The sequence below is a fragment of the Haliotis rubra genome, unplaced genomic scaffold, assembly GCF_003918875.1.
Source record: "Haliotis rubra isolate DU_JTF1 unplaced genomic scaffold, ASM391887v1 Scf99, whole genome shotgun sequence".
Classification (NCBI taxonomy): domain Eukaryota; kingdom Metazoa; phylum Mollusca; class Gastropoda; order Lepetellida; family Haliotidae; genus Haliotis; species Haliotis rubra.
In genome coordinates this window covers 394,785-417,698 of record NW_025767734.1, presented here as the reverse complement: position 1 = coordinate 417,698, position 22,914 = coordinate 394,785, and the positions used below count along the sequence as shown (strand labels likewise).

Here is a 22,914-nt window from a genome sequence, read left to right as displayed (position 1 = left end):
TTGTTTGTGATGATCACACCCTGGACGCTCTCTGCCCTGTCTTCCAAGTTGGATCACTGTTGATGAGAGATGAATATAACCAGCATTGTTTGTGATGATCACACCCTGGACACTATCTGCCCTGTCTTCAAAGTTGGATCACTGTTGATGAGAGATGAATATAACCAGCATTGTTTGTGATGATCACACCCTGGACACTATCTGCCCTGTCTTCAAAGTTGGATCACTGTTGATGAGAGATGAATATAACCAGCATTGTTTGTGATGATCACACCCTGGACACTATCTGCCCTTTCTTCCTTGTCTTCATGAAGTTGGATCACTGTTGATGAGAGATGAATATAACCATTGTTTGTGATGATCACACCCTGGACACTCTCTGCCCTGTCTTCCAAGTTGGATCACTGTTGATGAGAGATGAATATAACCATTGTTTGTGATGATCACACCCTGGACACTCTCTGCCCTGTCTTCCAAGTTGGATCATTGTTGATGAGAGGCGGAATCACTGCTCTTGTATTGACTTACCTTTGAATTAGAGCTGCCACACTGTATTGTACTGCCTTTGTGATACCGTGGTAGTAATTTGTAAATATGTATTTGCGTTGTGTCTCAACTCAGTGGGTGAATGTTCAATGCTGTTGTCAGCAACATTCAAGCTATGTCTCTCCTGACTGCATTGAGACTGAAGAGTGTGCGAGTAAGAGTAAATATTCACGCTATCACAGAACGACCAACATGAAGTCAACAAACACAGTAACCACGTGAATCCTTACTGTCATCTGAACAATTGCTCTGGACCGACCATGACCACAGAGGAAAACCGTTATGGAATCTGCAGTAGAGATGTCCATTCTTTTGCTGATTCATTTGACGTTTGGTTGTGTCAGATTTTGTATCAACACATTACACTATTTATGAAAAGATCACCATTCAACTGTACTGTTCAAAAATGGTAACAGTGTCGTAACTGTTTTATGCATCTGACAAAGCCTCATGTGTAACAAGTAGAAGGTGTAGGTGCATGTGTAGGTGCAGGTGAAGGTGTAGGTTAAGGTGTAGGTGTAGGTGCAGGTGTGGGTGTATGTGTAGGTGAAGTTGTAGGTGCAGTAGGTGTAGGTGTATGTGTAGGTGTAGGTGTAGGTGTAGGTGCAGGTGCAGGTGCAGGTGCAGGTGTAGTTGTAGTTGTAGGCGTAGGTGGAGGTGAAAGGTTTAGGTGCAGGTGAAGATGTAGGGGAAGGTGTAGGTGAAGGTGTAGATGAAGGTGTAGGTGAAGGTGTAGATGTATGTGTATGTTCAGGTGAAGGTGTAAACGTAGGTGAAGGTGCCATGTAGAGCCTTTAGATGGAGGTATAATCGGATTAAATGATGAGTTCTGGGCTGACATAGAAACAGTTGATCCCAATGCACAAATTTGATTTTTCTAAGTGATCCCCTTCCACACTGAAACACTTTTGCCAATGATGTTACCATCTCCGCAGCTACTGCAACGTCGAAATAGGTAACAACTGGAGCTAACTTCATGTTCTGATGGAAAGATATGGCAGATTCTTTTCGGCGTAAAGGGTAAATATTATATATTTATATTTGTATAGCGCCAATATCCAGATCACCTGCTCAAAGGCGCTTTGTTTTTCCCTCGATCATTGGATGTCAATCTCAACTCCCAGGGGAGCATACAACTCTTGCAGCCACTAGGCACACCAAGTTAATGTGGCTTTTCCCATCCTTACGAGGTACCCATTCACAGCTGGTTGGACTCAGACACATAGTCACAGTACTTTGTCCAAGTTCACTGCACGTTGCTGTACCCGCACCTATAGTTTGGCATGAAATGCATGTGGACCCGTTTTTTAAAAAATATCTCTTCATCCAATGACCCAATCGATCTTAAACTGTGCAAGTGGATGTTTTGTCAGACAACCTAATCACATTGTAAATCACCGATTTTATGCATTTGTATTAAAGAATCTGTCTATGTAACTGTCAAAATAAACAGCAGAACGCAAACTGCTTGCAGAGTGGGGAGCCAATGACCTGTAACAGCGGCAGTGTTGGGTCATAAAGGTCAACGTTCGTCAATGTAGGTCAGCTATGCACGTGACAGGTATTAAGAGGTGTTCATTTCTAGCAAATAGCTGGCGAATGACATCTCTGATGACCCTGATGTCAAAAGAATCTAACTGTGGATGCCTACCTTTTTGTACAAGGTTTTGTTTATTGGTTGTTTGTTTATTTTTCACAATTTTTAGCACGATGTTCTTTTTCATGCCAAGAGCAGAAGTTGTACGTTTCATGTAATCCGACACCTTATAAATCGGTTTGCTACGTTTGCTCTCTTTTTCCAAAAAAATCAACACATTTCTAATTAAACGTTTAGCATCATCTGAATATCTTTCATGATGACAGCTAGAAGTAGTCAATGAGAATGATCCAAACGGTCTATCACTGTGCAGTGCACAGGTAACTATCATGAACTGCACGTGCATTTACCTTTATGACCCAACACTGCCGCTGTTACAGGTCATTGGCTCCCTCCCTCTGCAAGCAGTTTGCGTTCTGCTGTTTATTTTGTTGACAGTTACATAGACAGATTCTTTGATACAAATGCATAAAATCGGTGATTTACAATGTAATAAGGTTGTCTGACAAAACATCCACTTGCACAGTTTGAGATCGATTGGGTCATTGGATGAAGAGATATTTAAAAAAAACCGGGTCCACATGCATTTCATGCCAAACTATAGGTGTTTGCACGTATTCATGTGGCCACCATCTGGCCTTATACCAACGGATTCATGGGTTCTGTTAAGTGCACAGGATTATGTACTGTACACTAGGGGTTGTGACAACACTGAAAGAGTCTGCATGCAAAGTTGACTCCGAGATTTTTACACCCTGTCACAGGTGGGCTCGATCGCGGCACCTCAAACTCACTGGATCACTAGCCTTGCGCCTTACACAGCTCGCCCACCATGCCCCCTGAGCTCTGATTATCATATCAGTGGACCACTGAAAATCAATGACGTCACCATGTATGCGCGAAAAGGGTAAATGTGTCCTGCCTCCTCCTGTGTCACACACCGTTCACACAATTTCCACCAACAATTGCCTGTATCCCTTGCCTGGCGCAATGGCAGATGTGCCATGATGTATATGCAGGTGTGTATGTATATGTTCTGTTTGACAGCGAACTGTTTCCCGTAAAGTTTAATAAGTAGACACGTGACGCTACACTTGTAAGGTCAAATGTGTACTGAACGCACAAAAATAGTCAGGTTAACTGTTTATTTGTAGCATCATCAGTCATACATATATCTGGCTTTTCACAACATTTTATGGTGGGCTTCTTTACCCAATGAACCAAATTTCACACATCATTATTGTTTTCTCGAAATTAGGGTCAGGAAATTCTCAGTTCCGAGATACTAAGGAGAATTGTCCATATCTTTAGCTGTTTTGGCGTCCGTCTTCTTGTGCCATGCTTCCACGTCGTCCAGGGTTTGAGGGAGTTCTCTCCCCATCGTCTCTGGCAGGACGTTCACGAGGACGGCAGCCAGGAGACAGCACACTCCGAAGATGGTTCCAGGGGCCCACTCCACGTATCCAGCCTGCATTTATGTGAACAAATACGGTATTTTAATCTAAACTGGCTTCAATGGTGCATAAAACGTCCCTGTGCTGATTTCAAATGCAAACCCCGCCCATACCCATCCCACCCGGACTTTGTTGATGTATGTCATCGTATCCCATTTGCGTGGATCCATGTTCAGGTTCAATTTCAATACCAAGAAATGATTAGGAAAAGGACCAGTTATAAAAAATAAGTGCAAGATCGTTGTAATCATGCTAAACCCGGTGTAGAACCTTAATAACTCCCTGAAACTTAACTGAGCTATAATGAACGGTACCAAACTGCGAACCGCGATCTGTGCAAATTTACCAGTTTGATACTACACAAGGAATAATGATGATACAACTAAGCGTTGACGTTGAATCTGGTCATACTTACAAGGAGACTCGAGAAAGGAGCCAACATCCCACCAAGCCGAGAACAGGCAGACGAAGTCCCCAGTCCAAAATTTCTGAAATTAGTTACTTTGTTGTTTCCATGTAAGTGAATTAATTTATTGTGAAAATATGAATAATTAACAGACAATAATTTTGAAGTAGGTGTTCGGAATGTGTGCATCGAAACAGCAGTGTCCGTCTCCAAATATTGGGATATGTTCCATTATTATTTAATCTAATTGAAAGAGCCCCAAAGAAATGTATAAATAGGTATAGGTTTGATCATATCAAAGAATACTGACCTCATATTTGTTGGAAACATTTCTGGTGTGAAGAGGCAGGACGTTCCCCATGCCCCCGACGCCCCGAACATCCCGATAAAAGAGAAGATAGTGACAGCAATCGGAGACCATGAGCTGCCTTCTGGAACCAGCGTGTAAAATATGTTGTAAATGCCAGCATGCTATACCATTCTGATCACTACCCTACCGAACATAACAAATTATATTGCTGGGTAAAAGTGTGTATATGGGTGATCAATCTGGATCATCAGACAAACCAGGATCAACTAGAGGCAGTGGGACAGGTGTGTCTTCAGTAACGCGTCAGGCTTCCCATTGCGCTTTGTCGATAGCAGGGAACGGGTGACGTAGACCCCCACCGTGTTATTATCATGGGGTTGTACCAGTTTGATTTTGCAACGTAATGGCTTGGGGAGCATTTTGTGCAAACGGTTCATTCCCGTCTAGTGGAATACAGTTGCGTATCGGCACCGAGTTTTAACTACAGTCCACCTGCCTTCATGCATCCTGGGCTGACTTTTCAACGTGACAACGCTACGCCTTGTACTGCAATTCTGATGCGCTTCTTAATAAGACGGTGTTCATGTCACTGACTGGGTTTCCCGTTTCCTAGGCTTGAACGAGATCAGCCGCAATTGAGATGAGCTCGGTGGAGGGATGCGAGAACAGATGAATCAATCCCAGACATGCACGAACCTGTGTAAACATTCGTCACAACTTCCGGCAGGTTTTCCACGAGCAGATGTTGTGTTGCCGTCACGGCCGCCGTAGGAGGTCATACTCATTATTGACTTCTTCTGTTCCGAAGTGCATTGGGGGATCATGGAACATTATGGATTTTTCCAATAACATGATGCCTCAATCCACTAATTATCGTAGGTATTGTTACCTGGACAGCAGTATGATAATATTATACATCTATCTTCATAATCATGCACACACTTCTTCCATTGTGGAAATCAGGTTATCAAGTGTTAAGTTTTCAAACTGGTAGAGAATAAATATCGATTCATTACTTACTGCCTACAGATTTGCAGACGGTTGCCGCAAGCAGAGCAATACCAGCGGTGCCATGTAGAGTCATGCTTGTCTTCTTGCGACCATATCTGTCAAATATAACAAAGTAGCATTTATATATAGTGCACGTACACCTGAGGCAATCTACACATTCTTCATTACAATAATTGGAAAAGGTAACTATAGGCGTTAGCTTCAACAGATTGAAGAGAACGGTGTCCCACCGTACACTAATGTCGTTCATGTTAATCACGCTTTGAGTCACTGGTTTGCTTGGTCCAGACTCGATTAACAGTAGGTCGTCGTCATAGCCATCCGGGTTACTCTGCCCCTTTAACATGTTTGATACTCGACACAGATACCGTCGCATATAGTAAAAACAACACTCCCAACTGACACAAAAACAGATCGGTTTGATGAGAGGAGAAAGCTCAATGTGATACAGGTCTATTCGACTTTGATGTAACCCCAGAACACGATTTAGATCATGGTAAACCGAATATGTATGTATGTATGTATGTATGTATGTATGTATGTATGTATGTATGTATGTATGTATGTATGTATGTATGTATGTATGTATGTATGTATGTATGTATGTATGTATGTATGTATGTATGTATGTATGTATGTATGTATCTATGTATGTATCTATATATATATCTATATGAAATTCTGCACATATACCGGGCCAACCATATTCCATTCAGTGAAGGTACACGGAGCGTGTTCATAATTCATTCATCATGTCAGGAAAGGGTGTACCTGTCGACCATGAAGTAGAGGACAAGAACTGACGGAACCTCAAGGAGAGAGTAAAGCACGAAATTGAAGTGAGGGCTACCAGCTAGAGAATATGACATCATGAATAGTCCAAACACTGTTAAACTGTCTGTTATCCTGAAACATAAACACTGGCATCACAGCAAACATCAGAAACGAGCAATACAAGAGACATCTTTATGAGTGAGGCACTGAGACTGACTCTCGAAAAACCCTTTGTGAGATATGTATGAGATCTGTACATTTAGAAACACCAATAGAAGTGACACACATAGCAGTGTTTTAGATCCGGAGGACTCGATAATTACGATGACTCTCATAACGTATTATGTAAGGATTCAAAGGTGTAGAGCCATTTTTCTGGCAGATACTTTATTGATACCTTGGTTAGGTCACCAATATATCTGTCACTTGTTGGCTGTTCCAAGCTGCAGGTGACACAGTTAGAGGTTGAACATTGACCATGAATTGTTCATTCCTACTCGGTCCGAGCCCAAACTATTACGTCACAATTATATTCATTTCGGTTGACTCATTGAGAAAGTGGGTTGACGTACCATACAAACCACAATACAAACACATTCGCGGCCAGTCGTTTTCTTTTCATCAGGTCTAAGAATGAAGGCTTAGTCTTATCCTTTTCTTTCAGAGTTGTCTTCTTTCCATTGAGGCCCTGGTCTTTGCTTCCAATTAAAGACTGAGTGAGGCTGTTCTCAGATTCCTGTTGTTTCTGTATGTTCTTGTAAACATTCAAAACTGTTTGATAGTCCTTACCGCTGATGCGAGCTGCTTTCTTGAGATTCTTAGTGACTTGATTGGTCTTGTTGTTGGTGATCAACCAGGACAGAGACTCGTCCAGCAAGCTTGAATTGGTAGAATGAAAGTAACAACCATTACAGGTTTTCGGGGAACCATAATGCAATACATGTGCCTGTTGGAACACATAGATCTGTATCATTTAGCGTGTCAGGAGTTCCTCTAATGAACTGGATCTCTTTCTGTTAAATCATACAATATATGACAATAAGAAGTATCATGAATGCTCTATCCTTTGTCCTATCTGTTTTCATCATTCCGCAACGTACATCTAGGACGTACACGTGTGCGAACAGCAAAGGTAAAATAGAGTATGTTTCATGTCAAAGTGTTCTGAATAATTGTCACATACAAGGTGAAATGAAACATATCTAAGACATGATCAGTTCACGTGTTCAGCTGATTTAGTATGTACCCTCCTTACAATAATAGTGAGTGAGTGAGTAGGTGTAACCGATAGCTGGTTCCTTACAATAATAGTTCCAGCAGGGAATAATGGCGGTCCGGTGAGAATCAGACAGCAACAGTAGCACAAGACATTACTGAAACACTTTCAAGAAAAGGTAAATCGCGTTTTAGCATAAAGCTCACAGAAGGTGCAATTACTCACAAGTACTGGACAAAGACGTATAAGGACACAGAACAGTACACAAGCTGTATAGTTCTCCAGGAGTAGGTCTGCATCAGGTAGGCGATCAGGGCGATGGATGCGGTGGCAAATGTCCATATTATAGAGGTAAAGAGGCAACTCAGCTTCCGATGACGAGAGGGGAAAACCTCAATTGTAATTGTCATATTCGTCAATACTATTCCCTACAAAGGACGTAAACTACATGTTACCTTGTGTCAGTAGAAAAGTCATCTGAAGTAGTACCATATCATTTAATGTGTGTTAATGCGTTAAGACCATAGCTTTCCGTTAGAATTGCCGATGAGTTACATTGACGTTTCTGGTAATTCCTTCGAGTTTAGTTGATGTATAAATCAGATCAAATTTACCTGTTGCACAAAACCCAAGAACACTCGTAATACAAGAAATACGGTGTAGGTAGGTGCGAAGGCGACTCCCAATCCCAATCCAAGAAGACAAAGGTGGGAGAAAAGATGCACAGGGCGGCGGCCAAAACGGTCCGAGAAGGGGGGAAGAACGAACGCTCCAATACCCTGCCCTATGATGAGAAGCGTCTGGGCAAATCCCCGTAAATGTGCTCTGTCACACACGATGTCCATCTGTAAATATGACGATGTAAATGTAGATGGAAAGAAAGCGGCGAAAACTCCATTAAATGATGACTGAAAGTCATTATAGGTGTAGGACTACTGAACTGTTCTGCGTGTATGCTTTAACGAAAACGTCCAGTAGTTGCAGGTGTTGTACGCCTATACTTTAACATGGAGTTATGAAAGTTGTAGCGCAGACATTCTTGTAGCCTATTCTTTAACATAGACAGGCAGCACTTAGACTTGTAATTCCTATACTTGTTCACAGACGTGTAGCGGCTGTATCGCTCAGACATTTGTAATTCCTATACTTTAACAAAGATCTACAATAGCTGTAGAACTAAGACTGTTTTAACTTCCACACATTAAAAATTCTTAAAGTTGTTTCAGCGCTGAAACTAGTATCCAAACGTAATGTTTAAACCACAACAGAGGTTTTTATGAAAATATTAACCTAATGGTCAGAGTGTTGTCATATCAAATCTTTCCAAGCAAACTGAAAGGATTAAAAACCTTCAACTCACATCAGACATCAGCGAAGTATCTTTCCCTTCCACATACTCGTATCCATAGATACAGGACAAATTGGAGGTGGAGATATCACCAGAAATGTTGGCTTCAACCCGTATGTTACATTTCTCAAAGTAGATCTTGCTGTTGTTGGCTTGAAAGAGTTCATTGTCAATGACGTGGTAGATATCAGATGTATTGGCGGGCGGTTTGCAGGTATGGGCCACATATCTACCTACAAAACAAAAACCCAAAAATATAGCGTATGTAAATCCAGGAATTTGGGTGATAATGATTGTTCTAAATCTTTATAGTTCCTGTTGGTGTCCAGCTGCGTCTATAGTATAATTCCAAGGAAAAGGTTATTGTATGTCTCTATATTTCTGTATCCGGCCATGATCAGTGATGTTTTAATCAGCGGATTTTACGTACATAGTGACATTTAGTGTTATTTATCGGTTAGTCATTTTCGTCATTCAATTTACAAAATAAACATAATCTCTCATTGTAATTAACTTTATTGTATCTTCCAGTTTCAACTGCTAAATTAAAATTTTCCACATCTAAATTTCAGAATTTAAATAGCTTTCCATATTTAAAAGTGTCATAAAGTGGGAGTAATAAAAACATTTATTAGAATTTTGAATTGAATTGAACCAACATTGTTTTAGATTATCCGAAAGTCTCTGCTTAAACAAAGATATGAAATAATCAACATTGCCAACATCCTGACGGATCCATGCATAGCCAAAACCATACTAAAACAAAATAGTGCGGCCAGCATCATCTAAGGACTTGAGCATAATATAACAATGTTTTGGCAGTCTATTATAAGGCACATACAATAGGTGACACCAGTATTTAATTACTTTAGTCATTTGCAGCCATATTATTACAGGTATGTTTACCAAATTTCAAGAAATATTTACAAACTTTTACTTGAATAGACTCAATGATGTTACAATAGTTAGTATCCCAAATCTCAGACCCATAACACAAAATAGGTGAAACCATACAGTAAAAAATCTTAAATAAGTCTTTACACTTTACTCTTCCCATCTTTTTTTGAAAACCATTTATAGAAAATATTGCCTTGTTAGCTTGAGATAACAGACAGCTTTGAGCTTTACTCCATACAAGTTTTGGTGTAAATACAGGTCCTAGATATTTATGAAAGGATACAGTTTCAATAGGATTACCATTTTACAACCACATTTCATATTCCCGTAAGGGCCCACCATTTCTAAACACAAGAACTTTTGTTTTACTAAGATTAATTGACATTCCAGTTTGTTTAAACTTTCAAGTGCATTTATCTTCTGTTGTAACTGGGTGTGGTAGCCTAGTGGTTAAAGCGTTCGCTCGTCAAGCTGCAGACCCGGGTACAATTCCCCACCTGGGTACAATGTATAAAGCCCATTTCTGGAATATTGCTCGAATATTGCTAAAAGCGGCGTAAAACTAAACTCACTCACTGTTGTAACCGATTACATGTATCAGAAAGTGCAGAAACATCATCAGCAAACATAAGTGAACACAACGTGTTAAAATTAGATGAAACATTAACACCTATGCCACCTTCCTGCCACTGCAAAACATTGATGACACAAAATCTTCCCCAAACGGGCACCAGACTGATAGCAAACATTTAACCCGAACCATCCCATCACTTCGGTAAACTTTCGATATTCGTGATTTAATCTGCCGATTTAAACAACATACTGAGTATCTGAGGATATGATGTAATTACGACAGTATATAGATAATACAGGTTCCCAGCTTTATAAATACAACACCTCACTCAAACACATCCCATTAGTTACCGTGACAACCGTCGCTAACAATGGACTGTCCACTTCTTTATTTCCGCGAAACTTGATCACGTGGCGTGCCAAGATAACTCATTGTCTTTCGTACAGCGTACAGACTGGTACAATTGCGATGGTAAGAGTGTTGGGGGAAGGTAGGATAAGTATAATAACTATGTTTTGTTTTGTGAAATTTAATTTAAACAACCCCAACAACATATTTTGTCTCAAATTGTACATTTATCCCACGGTTGGTTGTTGACCGCCAATGGGACACGTACACGAGGAACCCAGTTCTAAACCATGATCAAATCTGACGACCGTCGTCGCCAATGACGAAAATTTGTGAGTACAAACTCACGGAAGCCTTGTCCGTCTGAGACCGATTTGTCTCTTAGGTCGTGGAAGGCAAACTTTATTTGGATTGCAATAGCAAATTCTATTGTCGTCAATCATAGGCAGTGATATGGTCGACACCACTCCACATTTCTCGCGCGGTTAAGAGTCCACTTGAGTTTGTAGACACCAGAAGGTATCACCCTCTGTCAGGAGCTTTGCGACGTAGGGCTCTCCTAGCTTGAATCCATTTGGTTGCAAACCCACCCCCCACCCCAAGTATTCAGCCTACTGGTGCAACGTAACGCCGGTAACGATGGGGCTCTGCTGACTACAGAGGTTGTAGTTGATCACTGTGGGGCGAATATCGATCCCTTTGAGGGGAAAAAGTTGTTTAACAAACGATAAATATTTTGTTGTCACTTACCGCTATTTTCTACGAGGGGGGACCACTTGCTGACAGAACAGAAAGGTAATTCAACAAGCGTGTGTAGTAAAATTTTAATTTCATACGTGCAACTAGCACACCTGGCTGTTCTACCAGCAAGTGGTCCCCCCTCGTAAAAATAGCGATATGTGACAACAAGATAATGATCGTTTGTTAAAGAACTTTTTTATTCGTGTGTCGAAAATTATGAGACAAATCATCATAGTTGGTCTGTTGATTTCATGTGACTGTGCAAAATTTGGTTTTGTTGCATTTATTAGCTTTTGTGTTAGTGAGCAATTCATCGGTCTCAAATGAAATCAAGCGGACTGTAGGTCCAGCACTGAACACAACAATCGCAACGGGTGTAGGGTTAGGCCCAGCGCTGGAAACATTCGTTTGCACTTCTCAAAAGCTGTACATATCTTCTAATCCATAATGATCTCCCTGAGTAGACAACTACAGCGTTAATACGAGCAAATTGTCTTCTGTTAATAATGTCTCTAAACCAAGACGATCATGGAAGGAGTTAGCAGGGACTTGACGTGGTCGCGTTCCGCGGGAATCAGAAAGTGCACAGTCCATTAGTGATGATAACACATGGGATATCTTGGGTTGTGATGTTTTCTGAAACGTCAATATGTCTATATCGTATGAAAAGTGAAGATATGAACGTTAAAACAGCTTGAGTATGGGTAATGTTATTCAATACACATCAACATACCCACAAACACGATGTTGAGAAGCTGGAAGGACGCTGACAATGCCGAGAACATACACACGAAGTACTGAAACAGTTGGTACCGTCCTGTACCTCCCAGTGCATCAAGAACTTGGTCAACTGAAGAAGCTTTGTCTGCCATCCTTTCCCCCTTGTACACCGCCGACTCTGCCACCTGTTCTCTATGTCTGTGTTGTGTTCCCTCAACCCGTCTCTGACCTCGGCCTCACGGCCTCGGTCAGATATGGGTGTCTCGGGATGATATCGGGCAAGATATGAAAACTGAAGTGTAATAATCTCTATTTATGCAATTCCCGCCCCCTTGTAGATGTCTAAGCCTTGCCAGGTAAGAGGTCATTACCCCGCTGTCATTTCTTTACCCAAACCTATACATAACAGGACGGCCGCGGTAGAGTGAAACTGTAAAATTCATTTTTCTGTCACCTGTTTCTCTTTATGAAAACGTTTCCTTATATACTATAAAAGTCGTACTTTCCAGACACCGTAATGGTTCAAGTAAGTGCCTTGGATTCTCTAATTACGTGACGTATATACTTACGGAAAAAGTAACTGAACACACCATAAAATTGCATAAAATAAGGTTATTTGAAAAGTTATGAAACATAGATGTAGCAAAGCATTTAGCATGGGATTTGATGTCATGTATCGCGGGTGCCACGTCCACAATATGAACTTACTTACGTTTTGTACACTTTTTGAATCCTGAAGGTGACGCGGGCGTTGTTCAACGTCGACAGTTTGGTGGCGAAAGGGTTATGGTATGGGGGAGCATCACATCTCATGGTTGGACACAACTTGTCATTGTCAATGGCAATCTGACGGGTCTGCGATACAGGGATGAGATCATTGGACCTCATGTGCAGCCGTTCATGAAAAGGCAGAGGCGTAACTTCACGCTTCAGCAAGATAATGCCCGCCCACATGTCGCTCGTGTTGTGACAGATTTCCTGGGACAGCAGAACATTCCGGTACTCCCCTGGTCAGCTGTTTCTCCGGACCTGTCGCATATCGAGCACGCTTGGGATAAAATGGAGCAACGTTTACGTCAAGCCAAGAATCAGCCATTGGAACAAACGTTGGTTCAGACATGGAACAACATTCCCCAAGCTTTCTTCAATCGAAGTGTCGTCTATGCGTCGTCGTTGTCAAGTCTGAATTTGTGAACTGACTTTTGAGACCACATCTCTTCAGGGGCGTGTCACGATGCCTAGTGTCAAATCATACAGATTGATTAAGGAAAACACCACAAATCATGTTATTATCTTTTGCATTAAAAGATTGGAATAACATCAAATAATGCACAGAAATTTAAAGTCCAGTAGCAGCACCGATCGTTTTCATAACAACAAGCAACAATGCGGTATGATATCACAGAATAACAATTTTTTTCCAAATAGAAAATTTAAAACACATAATCAGTTTAGGTACTATCCAAACTGTCATCTTCATCTTCATGTGCTGTGGATCATGCCACGTGGCTGGAAGATAGAACCTGTTGATGTACCTCATCTAGTATCTGTCAACTTGAAACCATTTGCAGGGTAGGAATTGTATGAGAAAGGTGCTTCCCGTGAGAAGTACACGTGTTCACGCTGCGCAGTATGACACTCCCCTTCTGATTTCGGATATAAACTTCACAGTTATAAATAGAATATAAGTAATACAGATTAAAGTTAAATCCCATTTGCAGATGAGGCTGTCAAGAAGAATTGACAATCACAGTTCTCACATTTTTTGTCAGTCTTAATATGAAGAATCACATAAGTAACACGAAATTTGTAATTGGTCTTGTGTACAGTACACACTTATTGTCTTTGTATACACGGAGGAAAGCCTTCCTGACTAGGTTGGCTTGATTTGTGTACACAGTTTCTATAACACCAAGAGGCCAGGCATTGCGAACACAATGTTTGTCCTTTTTGTCAGCGTTTCCAAAATTGTTCAGCGAGGGCCTGTCCGTGCCTCCACTAGACTTGTACATGTCGCTCACATCTACAGATCCATTGGCACAGAAACTGGGTACCCGGTAGGTCTTCTGTGTGAGCAGAGTTGAGTTGGATAAGATGAGAGGCTGCTCTGAATCGCTTGACACGGCTGTGATTGGACGAGCATTCATTATGGCGGTTACCTCACATAAGAATGTAGACAACACTTCATGGGTAAGTGGTCTTTGATTGCTGAGTAACATGGCATAGATTATCCTGCGTGCAACACCGATCAACCGTTCCCAGACGCCGCCCATATGGGAGGAGTAAGGAGTGTTGAAGATCCATGTCACTCCATTTTCACAGAGGAAGTTTTCTCCTCTTCTACATTGATGGAATTGATACACAATGAATCAGTAGCACCAACAAAGTTAGTTCCACGATCGGATCTGAACTGTTTCACTTCGCCTCGTAAAGCAGTAATATAAATCGTCTAAGATAGTTACTGAAGGAACTGCTGCTCGTGTCTTTCGCTAAGTCAATGTGCACAGCACGTGCGACTAGGCACGTGAAGAGTATCGCCCAACGTTTACTGCTCGATGACCCACCTACGATGCGGCGTGTTGTAATTTCCACGGACCAAACGTATCAAATCCCACGTATGTGAATGGTGGACACGGAGTGAGGCGATCAGAAGGTAAATCAGACATTTTCTGGCATTCTGGTTGACGCCTCAGTTTCCTGCACTTGACACACTGATTGATGATCGAAGACACAAGACGTTTAGCTCCGATGACCCAGAATCCACGTGATCTAACTGCGCCTTCAGTGATATGTCTGCCTTGGTGTTCAGGTTCCTGATAAAAATGGTGAATCAGCAAATTTGAAATGTGCGATTTCCATGGAATAATGATGGGATGTACTTCTTCAGCATTTAGGTTACTTTTCTCTTGGCAAAGATAACTGTTGTATCAAAATGTCAGCAATCTCAACTGACAAAACTGCTGCACAGAGTTCGAGCTTCGGAATCTTTTGACAATGTGACGGGTCACTTTGACTTTGTCGAGTACGAAATTCACAAGGCTTTCTCCTGTGACATCATGCAACTTCATGTACGTTGCAGCGCTGATAGCATATTTGGAGGCATCCGAGAAGATATGCAGCTCTGTAGTAGTAGAATATGTGAAGCCAATGTGTCTGGGAATAAATACATTCTCAAATGTTTTCAAAGAATCACACCAAGTGCGCCATTCAGCGTGATAGACATCAGGGAGAGGTTCATCCCATTCGGTAGATGTAGACATCAGATTTTCCCTTTAATATCAACAGGAGCCAAGAAACCAACTGGATCATAGAGGCTGTGAAGTGTAGATAATATACCACCTCTGGTGAAAGGTTTGCTGTCAAGTGATACTTGAAATGTAAAAGCATCGAAAGTCAAGTCCCAACACATTCCTAAGCCTATCTGGAGTTGAATGAGTGAGTTGTGTTTTATGCCGCACTCAGCAATATTCCAGCTATATGGCGGCGGTCTGTAAATAATCGAGTCTGGACCAGGCAATCAAGTGATCAACAGCGTGTGTCAACCAAGTCAGCGAGCCTGACCACCCGATCCCGTTAGTCGCCTTTACGACAAACATGGGTTACTGAAGATCAATATTCTAACCCGGACCTTCACGGGTACTCTGGAGTGGAGGATTTTCAGTTTGTAGGTCAAGATATATTTGATGTCTTTGGCCAAGTCTTCTTGGGGAAATGCAGAGAACACTTTGATGCTATTTGATGCAACCTTATGCAGTCTCCAGTTACCCCCTTCTTTCAGAGCTTTCTGAGTTCTCTGCATTAAGCTTATGACTGTCTCCTATGTATTCCCTGACAATAAGGCATCATCAACATATAAATCATCATTTACAAAGTTTCTGACGGCGATGGGGAGTTACCGAATACATGGGCGGTCATTAGGTATTTGATGAATTCATTCCGTGGATTACTGTCCTTATACGAGATAAATCTCAGATGATCTCTGTGTTCTTCCTTTACCTTGAAACAATATAACATTTGTTCTACATCTGCTGTCAGAGCAAAGGTTGAAATTCGAAATCGCAGTTAAATTCCCACTAGATTGTTTGTTAGATCTGGACCGGTGAGTAGAACACTGTTTAGGGACACGCCTTTGAACTGAGCAGACGAGTCGAACACACCCCGGATTTGTCCAGGTTATCTTTTGATGGTAGACTCCAAACAACGGAAGGTACCAGCACTGTTGATCATTTTTGAGTGGTGGCGCAATTTCTGCAAGTCCATTGTCGATCACTTTCTTCATGAAGGTTATCATATCATCGCGCTTGAATGGATCCTTGCGCAGACTAGCATCTAGTAGTTTAGCACGATGAACTGCCTGTCATATGTTACATGGAAGTCGTGGTCTATCACATCGAAATAGCAGAGGTGCAGTCCAGTTTCCATCAGACTTCTTACAAAACTCAGTGTTCATGATATTCATGAATGTGTTGTCTTCGCCAGACAGAGCTGACTTCAGATCTTCAACAGTTCTCTGAAAAACATCCTGGCAAAAACTTTCCTTCAATTCGAAATTGTTCAGGCATGGCTTCATGATAGTAGCACGATCACCTCTCAGCATGTGCACTCTACACAGTCACATAGTCAGTTTTGTGTACTTTGCCTAAACAGACCTCTCCGACGATCACCCGACCGAGATTCAACTTCTGAGCAAATGGTTAATTGGGAGATTCTATTCTCTGTTCAAGCATATGGTGCGCGGCAGGCAAGTCTCGTCCAATCAGAAGTGAATGGTGAAATGTCACAGAGATGCGGGTGTTGGAATGTCCTCGCGCATATCAGGGATATGGTTGCATTCAGTAATCACTAGTAAGTCCTAATAAGGAAGATCCGTCGTAAGACTGAACTACATATCCTGTCGCCAGTCGTCTGCTAAGGGTAACGGAACCTGCACAGGATGCCAGTATGTACTTAACCGAATTTCCGCTTTCATTGAAGCTGTCGAGTAGTTCAGTCGTGGCAAAATAACGATTGCTTTGATCGTCCAAAACAGCATAAGTCCAGATATATTGTTCAGGCATATGTTTAGGAAACACTTTTACGAGCACAGTTTTTGCACAAGATTTTCCGCCAATCAGGTTGTCACAGATCTGGGTACAGATGCTTGCTTTGTGGCCAGGGTTCGACTCCCCTCCTTTCACGTTCAAGGAAGATTCATGTCGTTTAGACTCCCCACCGTCACTTCGAGAAGACGGCTTGTTATCAGGCTTCTCAATGTGAAGTGCTGAGTCATGCTTGTCACTCTTACAGAAGAAACACTGAATGTCACGAGATCGGTAATCAGCTGTGTTGCAACAACGGAAACATATGTTATGCTTCTGAAGAAAATCTCTTCATTCTGAGATGGGCATTATTCGGAAAGCGCGGCAGTAGTTAAGTGTGTGACCTTCAGCCTTGTCATGGAAAGGACACAGCCACACTTCACTGACATTCTTAGTGAATATTCTGGGTTCAGGTTGAGTAGGTTTCCTGGTGTTGTCAATAGGTAAGTAGAAGAGACTAGGATCATTTCTCATCTTTGCTTGATTTCTAAAAACTAGCAAACACAGAAGGGAGGATAGGGCACACCAAAGTATTCTTTTAATTAGTTGTTTCGTAGAGATTCGTAAAGTTTACTGTGGTCTCGCGGTGTAAGCTTAGGGAACGACAACAGTTTTGCTTTCAATGAAGATTCAATCAGTTCCAGTTCATGTAACCTTTCCCAAATTCTCTGCAGTCCTCTTTCAGGGTTATGGGCATTAGCGGCTCGGACACAAATGGCTTGTTTACTTGACTCTTGGCCTAACCACTTTATGAGTAGATCCATCTCTTCTAAAAGAGAAACACCAAGTTCATCCATAATCCACGTAAAGCGTGATTTCCACACTCTGAACAATTCAGGGTTGTCAGTGAACTTGGTTAATCTTGAGATAAGCAAGTCTTGCTTCATGAGAAATTTGTATAGCTCCGAACACAAACCCCACATCGATTCAGGTGCATATCGTGGAGGTGGAATGTGTGGAATGTCAGAATGATTAACGTTCATCTGTTGATTGGGTTGACTAAAGTCAGTTGGTGGTGTGGATGCATTGGCATCTGGGTTTAAGTTACTAGCTTGATCTCCAGAGGGATGAGGCACATTATGCCTTGAGTGCTGATCACTGATAAACTCAGATGTACGTTGAATACGTGTATGCAGAGGTGAATTAGTCAGTCTTTCTTCCTCCCCTTCATTATATCTGTCTTTTTCCACAGCTTGCAATATCTTCTGCATTCCAGCCAACTCAGCTTCGGCTAATTCAACTTCTTTTTCAGCTTCAGACTTCACTTTTTGTCTCTGAAGCACAGAACTGGCATTTGATTTCTCACTACATGGCCTTGAAAAACACCCACTTTTTACTGAGCTCAAATTTAAGTCACTTTTGTTTGGTTTTGATCTTGCACCTTTAATTTGCTGTGTTATCTGAAATAACACAAGTTGTACACTTTTAGATGTAACAGGTGTTACAGAATGTAACTCAGTAAGGTCTCTACTGTCCCTGCCCTGTTTAAGAACTGGAATAATTATGTTGATAGTGATAAATGTCATACTAACAAGGGGACTCGAGAAAGGAGCCAAAATCCCACCTAGCCGAGAACAGGCAGAAGAAGTCCCCAGTCCAAAACTTCTAAAATGAGTTATTTTGTTGTTTTCATACGTGTAAGTTATTGCAATTGCAACAATACAAACATCCAGCTCAATAAAAGATTATAAATATAACACTCCATTAAGTCGTCGGTTGTGACATTGTCATCAATTTTCACGTTGACATCCTTATCAGGTGTTTTGAATTATACATTGAAATTCTCCATGTAAAGGTGACAAAAACGTTCTTCATCGATAAGTTCAGAATACTACATTACAAATTCCAAGTTATAAATACTTTGAACTGATTGCTCAATGAATATTGTAAATATGACACTTAGTTGATGTGAATGAGCCATGCACAGGGTGCAGAGTATTTTAGACCTATCATGGCGTCTTTATATACTTCCCATCAAAAGTTTAGACTCACTTAAAACACGCACTATATGTTATGTATATATGATTACATCAAAGATTGATTTCTCCACTAACTTGGAGGAACCAACTACAAACCTTATGCAGATGAATTGCACGAGGATCATGCATCAAACTGCTCAAAAACATGTGCAAATATCGTGCATGTGAACAGGTGTGTTTTAGGGTAAAGTTTTGGTATGAATTCGCCAATATTTATCACTTATTGAAATCATGACAATAATCTTTTCAACGTTACGAATTTCTTTTACTAAAGATCAGTTCATGTGTAAACAGTACCTTTAAACAGTATGGACTATTTTAATTTAGTTTAGAACAGTTGCCTGAAGTAAGTGGTTATATTCACACTAGTTATTCTAAATTTTGATGGGAAGTATATTGATTGGAAGTATATATATATTAGTTCATTTTAGTTTCTAATGAGATTTAAGGGTGTGTACAGCGCATAGATTTGGTTATTTCAAAGAAGACTTACCTCAGATTTGTTGGAAACATTTCTGGTGTGAAGAAGTAGGACTTTCCCATTGCTCCCGACGCCCCGAACATCCCGATACAAGAGAAGGCTGTGACAGCAATCGGAGACCATGAGCTGCCTTCTGGAACCAGGATGTAAGACATGTTAGAAAAACCAGAGTGTTATACCATATACCACTAACCTACTGAACTTAGTTATATTGCTGAGAATAAATGTGTATATGGGTGTATGAGAGTTAATGTTAATGAGAGCTCAGCAACCCATGCTTGTCGTAAGAGGCAACTAACTATGGAACATAGCTGAGTGCAGCATTAAACAATAAACATACAAACCTTTGGGATGAAAGTCCAGATGGGTATGGTGCTGACATACCTACATGATCAAACTAATTGAGGATTCGAACCAACGAACAGACATTTCTGCCAACGGGCGCAACAGTATACAGCAAATCGCAAATTAGCTTAACAAGGCAGCTTGAAGCCCCGTGGTAAAGTAGATCTATTTAGTGTTATACAGAATTTATGCCATATAGAATTATTGAATGTTTGCACTTTCATTGCACAGGGAGTATAAATACTCATTTTTAGGACTTACTGGCTACAAATTTGCAGATTGTGGCCATGAACAGAGCAATATACCAGCGATGCCATGTAGAGTCATGCTTGTTTTCTTACGTCCATATCTGTCAAATATAACAAAGTATTACGAATGATAACAGAAAGTACTCCTGCTGTTCATTATTACTGTAATGTGTTCCGTTTGAAACAAATTTAGGGGGAGTTGGGTTGAGTCAGATTGAGGAGAACAGTGTCCTATCATGTACAAGTATCGTACAATGTTGATCAAGCTTTCAGTCAATGGTTTGCATGGCCGATTATGAATTTGTCGTCGTCATATTGCCAGGATATACCTGACTGAGGCATTCAACAATTCACTCTTCCTTATTGTTATGGTAATGATGTCGTTATGATGACTGGATCTTAACAGGGTGGAACGTAACACAAATACATCTGTGACGACATTCACACTCCACCGGTCATCCGGGCTACTCGGGCAAGTTCAATATGCTCGATACGGGACACAGATACAAATAATGGAAACAACAGTCGCATTACATGCTGTTACATGTAAAACATCAACACCAGAGAATAACCTGTTTCTACTAACATGGACACAGAGACAATCAGCCGTACAAATGCAATTAGCAGCTACAATTACACTCCGGATTATGAGTGAGAGAGTGAGTTGAGTTTTACGCAATATTCCAGCTATATGGCGGCGGGCTGTAAATAATCGAGTCTGGACCAGACAATCCAGTGATCAACAGCATGAGCATCGATCTGCGCAATTGGGAACCGATGACATGTGCCAACCAAGTCAGCGAGCCTGACCACCCGATCCCGTTAGTCGCCTCTTACGACAAGCATAGTCGCCTTTTGTGGCAAGCATGGGTTGCTGAAGACCTATTCTACCCCGGATCTTCACGGGTTCTTGATTATGAACTCAATGAGTGAGTGAGGGTGTGAACGATATATTACTGTTACCGTGAAGGAAATGTTAGTTATCCCGACATGTGAGTTTGATGTGAGGAGAAAGCTCAATATGATACAGATCTATTCCACTGTGGGCACGATAATGGTAAACCAGCTTTGTATACGTGTATGTTGGTACATGTGTATGAAGGTGAAACTCTGCACAGGTTCCGGTTCATGCAGGCTCCATTCAGTGAAGGTATACTGAACATTTACTGAACGTTTACTGAACGTACATAATTCATTCATAATGTCAGTTGATGGAAAGATTGTACCTGTCGACCATGAAGCAGAAGACAAGAATTGACGGCGCCTCCAGGAGAGCGTATAGAACGAAATTGAGGTGAGGGCTGCCAGCTAGAGAATGTGCTGTCATGTATAGCCCAGTCACTGCTAAACTGTCTGTTCTGCTGAAACATCATAAACGAAACTTACAACAAACATCTTTGTGAGTGAGTCACTGAGGCTGACCTGTGAGGGGTATGTTTAAGATATGTGCATTTAGAAACATAAATAGATATGGCACACATTTCAATTTCTTGATCTGGAGGTCTCGAAAAAATATGATGCCTTTCTTTACTGATAATGTAAGGACGTTTACTGCATTTTTCTGACGGATAGTTTTATTGATGCCTTGATTCATGTCACCAGAATGTCTATTCCTAGTAGCATTGGACTCAGTTGGAATGTGAACATTACTTCTATTATACAGGACTGTCTGCTCAATGGGGGAATACATCCTGACAGTCCAGCGTATTTCAGGTCCGTGACCAGTATGGACAAACCAAAGAGCATCAGTGATTTCAACCCAGCTCAGCATTGTTGTTTGATGTACCCTGATGTATTGTATTCCCAGAAATTATTGAGAAAGTTGTTTCGGCAAATATCTAATACATGTAAGTAAACTTTAGAGGTTTTATTTAAATGAATATGTTGAGATATGATTCTCTTACAGTCTTAGTGTCTTTTCAACACTTTGTGAGACCTCCTTGCCGTGCAATACAAGACTAAATGCGCCTAGGTACACTACCGATCAAAGTTTGTAGGAAATCGTGTGACAGCCTATCGACCACTTCTTTCTTCATATCCTCAATGTTTCTACGCCTTTTTTGGTTTATTTTCAATGGGTTTAAGATCTGGGCCTTAGCTGGGTCAGTCTAACACCTGAACATTTTCGTCCGACAACCACCGTTTTGTGTAGCCCGCAGTGCGTTTTTGGTCGTTATCATGCAATTATTTTCATTCAGTGTTCGGGCCGTTGGAAGGAGGTCACCATTTAAGATCTCAACATATTGTTCCAGTTCAAATTTCCAGTGAAAATACACAGCGGTGTCACTCCACGATATTCCACCCCAAATGTGAAATTTCGGGCTATGCTTTGGGCGTTGGTAGATAGTTTTTTCTTTCGTCCATATTTTCACACAGTTTGGAAAAAAAACAACCAGACAGAACTTTCATCAGAAAGGATTGTCGTGAGCCCTACACTAGTTTTAACGTCTTTCGTTTTGTGCATCTTTCATGGATGGTGAGGGAATTCCGGTTTTTGCACTCGGGTAAGTCTTTCTAATTCTTGTCTAATGGTTTCATTACATACCTGACTACGGCTTCTATTAATCATCTCATTTCTGATATTCTCAACGCTTTTTAAGTTTCCCCTACTCACAATCTGACCAATTCGCCGGCGATCCGTATTCCTGAACTTCCTTGGCCTCCCTGACCCTGTCTTGTGCTCAACCCCAACTCCTGACTGAATATTCTTCAAAGTTCTGTATACTGTAGACAGAGGATTGTCATGTCCATGAGCTAACTCTTCTGCATTAGTCACAACCCTTTCAAAATCATCTAGAACCAGCTGTCTTTTCTCTTCTGCTGTCAAATCTGCCATTTCTA

At 41.2% G+C, this 22,914-nt stretch overlaps 1 protein-coding gene across 1 annotated transcript; it reads right to left on the bottom strand.

Moving 5' to 3' along the window:
* Positions 1-3,274: 3,274 nt before the first annotated feature.
* On the bottom strand, positions 3,275-12,174 carry LOC124265705 (solute carrier family 22 member 7-like). Its single transcript, XM_046700508.1, has 10 exons — positions 11,956-12,174; positions 8,675-8,895; positions 7,929-8,159; positions 7,540-7,742; positions 6,671-6,976; positions 6,096-6,230; positions 5,334-5,419; positions 4,314-4,434; positions 4,013-4,085; positions 3,275-3,611 (listed from the first exon to the last, which is right to left on the bottom strand). The coding sequence occupies exons 1-10, from the start codon at positions 12,092-12,094 to the stop codon at positions 3,429-3,431; spliced, it is 1,698 nt and encodes a 565-aa protein (XP_046556464.1). The 5' UTR covers positions 12,095-12,174; the 3' UTR covers positions 3,275-3,428.
* Positions 12,175-22,914: the final 10,740 nt, after the last annotated feature.

What these genes read in the sequence shown, in the direction of transcription:
- LOC124265705 (XM_046700508.1), bottom strand. Translation starts at nt 12,094, where the DNA reads ATGGCAGACAAAGCTTCTTCAGTTGACCAAGTTCTTGATGCACTGGGA. An exon ending in TCTCAACATCGTGTTTGTGG is followed by an intron (nt 8,896 to 11,955) that starts GTATGTTGATGT and finishes TTTGTTTTGTAG; the next exon opens with GTAGATATGTGGCCCATACC. An exon ending in CTCTACTTCATGGTCGACAG is followed by an intron (nt 5,420 to 6,095) that starts GTACACCCTTTC and finishes TATATTTGACAG; the next exon opens with ATATGGTCGCAAGAAGACAA.